This window comes from Hemiscyllium ocellatum, chromosome 12 (genome assembly GCF_020745735.1).
Source record: "Hemiscyllium ocellatum isolate sHemOce1 chromosome 12, sHemOce1.pat.X.cur, whole genome shotgun sequence".
Taxonomy (NCBI): domain Eukaryota; kingdom Metazoa; phylum Chordata; class Chondrichthyes; order Orectolobiformes; family Hemiscylliidae; genus Hemiscyllium; species Hemiscyllium ocellatum.
This window is the reverse complement of record NC_083412.1, coordinates 13,087,742-13,093,741: the sequence shown is the minus strand read 5'-3', so window position 1 is coordinate 13,093,741 and position 6,000 is coordinate 13,087,742. Positions and strand designations below refer to the sequence as shown.

Sequence of the window (6,000 nt, the reverse complement as noted above, 5' to 3'; positions counted from 1 at the left end):
TAATAGAAAAGGTGAACGACAGGTGCCTTTTCTCTAGGGTGGGGAATTTCAAGAGAAGGGGGCATATTTTTAAGGTGACAGGAAAAACTTCAAAAAAAAGACACAATTGGTAATTTTTTTTTACAAAGAGTGGTTCTTGGGTGGAATGAATTTCCATTGGGAACAATGTTTAAAAGACATTTGGATAAGTTTGTGAATAGTCCGAGCACAGGCAGATGGGACATGTTTGGCAAGGACTGGTTGTACCAAAAGGAATGTTTTCATGCTGTATGACTCTCCACCTTGTGGGTGCAGCTCAGTGTCAGGTGAGGTGTGTGATGATGATTGACAGGCGACATGGGCGGGAGCTCACTAACCTTGGACCTTACTAACCTTGGACCTTCCTGCCATGGTGCGGCTGATTGACAGGTGCGCTGAGACCCTTCCCCGGAAACAACCTATCCAACTGTGGGAACGGGTTGATTGAACAGGTGCGGTGGGCGGGCGCTGCAGTTAACCCCGCCCCAGCACCCTCCGGGACGGCCTCACCACCAGTGGGGCGGGTTGATTGACAGGTGCGGGAGGCGGGTCCTGCAGTAAGCTCCGCCTCCCCCCTGCCAGGCCGGCCTGACCACCTGAGGGACGGGTTGATTGACAGGTGCGGTGGGCGGGTTGATTGACAGGTGCGGTGGGCGGGTTGATTGACAGGTGCGGTGGGCGGGTGCTGCAGTAAGCCCCGCCTCCCCCCTTCCAGGCCGGCCTGACCACCTGTGGGTTGAAGGCTGTGGCCTGTCAGAGCGGAATCGAGGTGGTGAGTGGTCACACGGTTATGGAGAGTAAACAACTGACTGATCAGGAGCGGGATATCGGGTACGTGGGACCGGCTCGGTGAATCGAGTGTGGGCGATGGAGTCTCAGTCGGGCTGTTCTTTGCCGGGGGAGGGGAGGGGAGGGGAGGGGACTCGCTGGCCTCGGGGGATAAGCTGCTCTTCTCTTTCTTTCCCCTCAGGACCGATCAGTACGGGTTCGTCCGGCAGGCGGGCCCGGAGCAGGTGTCCGATTACGGCTCGGTGCTGAGACGCCGGGCGATCAAATGGCGCAAACTGCTGCAGGGCAGCCGTGTGGAGCGCAGCTTGAAAAGTGAGTGGGAGTTGTGGGGTGGGGGGGTGTTTGGGGGGGAATGAGCACACGTTGTACTCTGTCTCTGTAACTCAACCTCCCCCAGCCCGGCGACTTTGACCTGCCGTTTTAACCAACACCCTCCTCTGCTAAGACCTTGCCCTATAACTAACACCCCCGCCCCCCCTAACCCCCCCCGGTGCTGAGAACCAACTACCCTCCGCTCCTCGCCCTCCGCCCACTGAGATCTGCCCCTTTAGCCAACCCCCCACCCCCATCTCCTCCACACACACCACCCCCACCCCCATCTCCTCCACACACACCACCCCCACCCCCATCTCCTCCACACACACCACCCCCACCCCCATCTCCTCCACACACACCACCCCCCACCCCCATCTCCTCCACACACACCACCCCCACCCCCATCTCCTCCACACACACCACCCCCACCCCCATCTCCTCCACACACACCCCCCCACCCCCATCGCCTCCACACACACCCCCCCCACCCCCATCGCCTCCACACACCTCCCCACAACCCCCGTCCCCCCGTCCCCTCCCCCCCCGTCTCCTCTCTCTCCCCCCCCGTCTCCTCTCTCTCCCCCCCCGTCTCCTCTCTCTCCCCCCCCGTCTCCTCTCTCTCCCCCCCCGTCTCCTCTCTCTCCCCCCCCCGTCTCCTCTCTCTCCCCCCCCCCGTCTCCTCTCTCTCCCCCCCCCCCGTCTCCTCTCTCTCCCCCCCCGTCTCCTCTCTCTCCCCCCCCCCGTCTCCTCTCTCTCCCCCCCCCGTCTCCTCTCTCCCCCCCCCGTCTCCTCTCTCTCCCCCCCCCGTCTCCTCTCTCCCCCCCCCGTCTCCTCTCTCCCCCCCCCGTCTCCTCTCTCCCCCCCCCGTCTCCTCTCTCTCCCCCCCCCCCCGTCTCCTCTCTCTCCCCCCCCGTCTCCTCTCTCTCCCCCCCCGTCTCCTCTCTCTCCCCCCCCCGTCTCCTCTCTCTCCCCCCCCCGTCTCCTCTCTCTCCCCCCCCCGTCTCCTCTCTCTCCCCCCCCCGTCTCCTCTCTCTCCCCCCCCCGTCTCCTCTCTCTCCCCCCCCCGTCTCCTCTCTCTCCCCCCCCCGTCTCCTCTCTCTCCCCCCCCCGTCTCCTCTCTCTCCCCCCCCCGTCTCCTCTCTCTCCCCCCCCCGTCTCCTCTCTCTCCCCCCCCCGTCTCCTCTCTCTCCCCCCCCCGTCTCCTCTCTCTCCCCCCCCCCGTCTCCTCTCTCTCCCCCCCCCGTCTCCTCTCTCTCCCCCCCCCGTCTCCTCTCTCTCCCCCCCCCGTCTCCTCTCTCTCCCCCCCCCGTCTCCTCTCTCTCCCCCCCCCGTCTCCTCTCTCTCCCCCCCCCGTCTCCTCTCTCTCCCCCCCCCGTCTCCTCTCTCTCCCCCCCCCGTCTCCTCTCTCTCCCCCCCCCGTCTCCTCTCTCTCCCCCCCCCGTCTCCTCTCTCTCCCCCCCCCGTCTCCTCTCTCTCCCCCCCCCGTCTCCTCTCTCTCCCCCCCCCGTCTCCTCTCTCTCCCCCCCCCGTCTCCTCTCTCTCCCCCCCCCGTCTCCTCTCTCTCCCCCCCCCGTCTCCTCTCTCTCCCCCCCCCCCCCCCCCCCGTCTCCTCTCTCTCCCCCCCCCCCGTCCTCTCTCTCCCCCCCCCGTCTCCTCTCTCTCCCCCCCCCGTCTCCTCTCTCTCCCCGTCCCGTCTCCTCTCTCTCCCCGTCCCGTCCCTCCCCCCCTTCTCTCCCCCCCGTCTTCTCTCCCCCCCCGTCCCCTCTCTCCCCCCCCGTCCCCTCTCTCCCCCCCCCGTCTCTCCCCGTCCCGTCCCTCCCCCCCTTCTCTCCCCCCCGTCTTCTCTCCCCCCCCGTCCCCTCTCTCCCCCCCCTTCTCTCCCCGTCCCGTCCCTCCCCCCCTTCTCTCCCCCCCGTCTTCTCTCTCCCCCCCCGTCTCCTCTCTCTCCCCCCCCGTCTCCTCTCTCTCCCCCCCGTCTCCTCTCTCTTCCCCCCCCCGTCTCTCCCCGTCCCGTCCCTCCCCCCCTTCTCTCCCCCCCCGTCTTCTCTCCCCCCCCCCCCCGTCCCCCCTCTCCCCCCCCTCTCCCCCCCGTCCCCCCCCCCCCTCTCTCTCCCCCCCCCCTCTCTCTCTCCCGTCCCTCCCCCCCCTTCTCTCCCCCCCCGTCTTCTCTCTCCCCCCCCCGTCTTCTCTCTCCCCCCCCCGTCTTCTCTCTCCCCCCCCGTCTTCTCTCTCCCCCCCCCCGTCTTCTCCCCCCCCCGTCTTCTCTCCCCCCCCGTCTTCTCTCCCCGCCCCGTCTTCTCTCCCCCCCCCGTCTTCTCTCCCCCCCCGTCTTCTCTCCCCCCCCGTCTTCTCTCCCCCCCCGTCTTCTCTCCCCCCCCCCCGTCTCCTCTCCCCCCCCCCCCCATCTCCTCTCCCCCCCCCCCCCCCCCATCTCCTCTCTCCCCCCCCCCCCCCCGTCTCCTCCCCCCCCCCCCCCCCGTCTCCTCTCTCCCCCCCCCCCCCCCCCCCCGCCTCTTCTCCCTCCACCCCCCCCCCCCCCCCGGCCCCACTCCACCCTTCTCCTCCTCCTCCCCCCCCCCCCCCACTGGTTACAGTACTCAGTACTGTGACTGTCTGCCTAAATTATGGGCTGACATTTGTGTAATGGAGCCTGAAGCCACAACCCTTGAGATCAGTCAGCCCTGCGAGTCAGAACTGGCGTTGTGTGATGTTTATAGTGAGCTGTGCTACACTTCATACTTGGTATCACACATTGCATTTTGATGTTTCCAGTTAGGTGTTCTGTTTCCTTTATTCATATCTTATGATATGGGTGTCACTGACTACGTCAGCATATATTGCCCATCGTGGTTGTCTTTGAGAAGGTGGTGGTGAGCTGCGTTCATAGACCACTAAAGTCAATTTATTGTAGGCAGTCCCACAATGCTGTTGGGAAGAGTTCCAGAATTTTGACTTGGCAACACTGACAGGACAGCTGTATATTTCCAAGTCAAGTTACTGAGCAGTTGGATAGGAACTTGTAGGAAGTGTTGTCCCCATATAGCTTCTGCCTTTGTTTTCTGCGTTGTACTATTCATGGGTTTTGAAGGCGTTGTCTAAGGAGCTTTGGTTTAACCTGTATTCAATTTAATAGTGCATTTAATTCCTGTCCTCTACATCATTATGTCAATTTCACTGTTTTATTGCATTTGCCCTTTATTTCTTGTATTACACTTATCTTCCATTTGTAATTAAATAAACACAAATTCTTTTGTCCTGAAACACCTGCCTACTGCTTTCTTCATTTCACATTTCCCAACTAAGTCCAGTGTCAGGACCATGGATCCGGGGGTGATTTAAACCACCTAAAAATCAGCAAATTACTGATCACAAACTAGTAACCTTACAGGATGTGCTAATGGTGCTGAACATTGTTAAATTATCAGTGAACATCCCCAGTTCTGACCACCTTATGCTGGAGGGAGCATCATTTGAAGCAGCTGAGGATTATATGGGCCGAGGACACGACCCTGAGGATCTCGTACAGAGATGTCCTGGAGCTGAGATGACTGACCTCCACCCACAGCCATTTTTCATTGTGCTAGGTCTGACTCCAACCAGTGGAGGGTTTGCTCCCTAGTCATAGATGTACAGCATGGAAATAGACCTTGTCCATACCAACCAGATACCCTAACCTAATCTAGTGCCATTTGCCAGCACTTGGTCTATTTCCCTCCAAACCCTTCCTATTCATATACTCATGCAGATGTCTTTAAAATGTTGTAATTGTATCAGCCTCCACCACTTCCTCTGGCAGCTTATTCCATACATGCATCACCCTCTGTGTTTGCCTCGTAGGTCCCTTTTATCTCTTTCCCCTCTCACCCTAAACCTATGCCCTCTAGTTCTGGACTCCCCCACCCCAGGGAAAAGATCATGTCTGTTGACTCTATCCATGTCCCTCATGATTTTATAAACCTCTATAAGGTCATCCCTCAGCTTCCAACGCTCCAGGGAAAACAGCCCTAGCCTATTCAACCTCTCCCTATAGCTCAAATCCTCCAACTCTGGCAACATGCTTGTAAATCTTTTCTGAACCATTTCAAGTTTCACAACATCTTTCCAATAGGAAGGAGACCAGACTTGCACGCAATAATCCGACAGTGGCCTAACCAATGTCCTGTACAGCTGCAAAATGACCTCCCAACCCTGTACTCAATACTCTGGCCAATAAAGGAAAGCATACCGAATGCCTTCACTATCCTATCTATCTGCAACTCCACTTTCAAGGAGCTATGAACCTGCACTCCAAGGTCTCTTTGTTCAGCATTACTCCCTAGGACCTTACCATTAAGTGTATAAGTCCTGCTCTGATTTGCTTTTCCAAAATGCAGCACCTCTCATTATTTTAAATTCAACTCTACATCTGGTACTCCTCAGCCCATTAAATGATCAAGATCTCATTGTACTCTGAGGTAGCCTTCTTTGCTGTCCGCGGCACCTCCAATTTTGGAGCCGTCTGCAAAATTACACTCTATACCTCTTATGCTCACACCCAAATCATTTTTCAATGACAAAAAGCAGTGGACCCAGCATCAATCCTTGAGGCACTCTACTGGTCACAGGCCTCCAGTCTGAAAAGCAACCCTCCTTCACCACCCCCTGTCTTCTACCTTTGAGCCAGTTCTGTATCCAAATGGCTGATTTTCCCTGTATTCCATGAGATCTAACCTTGCTCACCAGTCTCCCATGAGGAACCTTGTCGAACATCTTACTGAAGTCCATTTGGATCATGTACACTGCTCTGCCCTCATCAATCCTCTTTGTTACTTCTTCAAAAAACTCCAATCAAGTTTGTGAGACATGATTGTGAGACAGTCATGACAATAAATAAATCAA

The 6,000-nt window shown here is 58.4% G+C and overlaps 1 protein-coding gene across 2 annotated transcripts in view; it reads left to right on the top strand.

Annotated features, from left to right (window-relative positions):
* Positions 1–731: 731 nt before the first annotated feature.
* grtp1a (growth hormone regulated TBC protein 1a) overlaps positions 732–6,000 on the top strand; it is a 128,894-nt gene continuing 123,625 nt past the window's right edge. The window contains exons 1-2 of one of the 2 annotated variants that reach the window (XM_060833337.1): positions 732–849; positions 989–1,119. In XM_060833337.1, coding sequence (XP_060689320.1) covers positions 809–849; positions 989–1,119 — 172 coding nt within the window. In that variant the 5' untranslated portion in view covers positions 732–808. The remainder of the gene's footprint in view (positions 850–988; positions 1,120–6,000) is intronic. The other variant, XM_060833338.1, reaches the window with a different exon arrangement.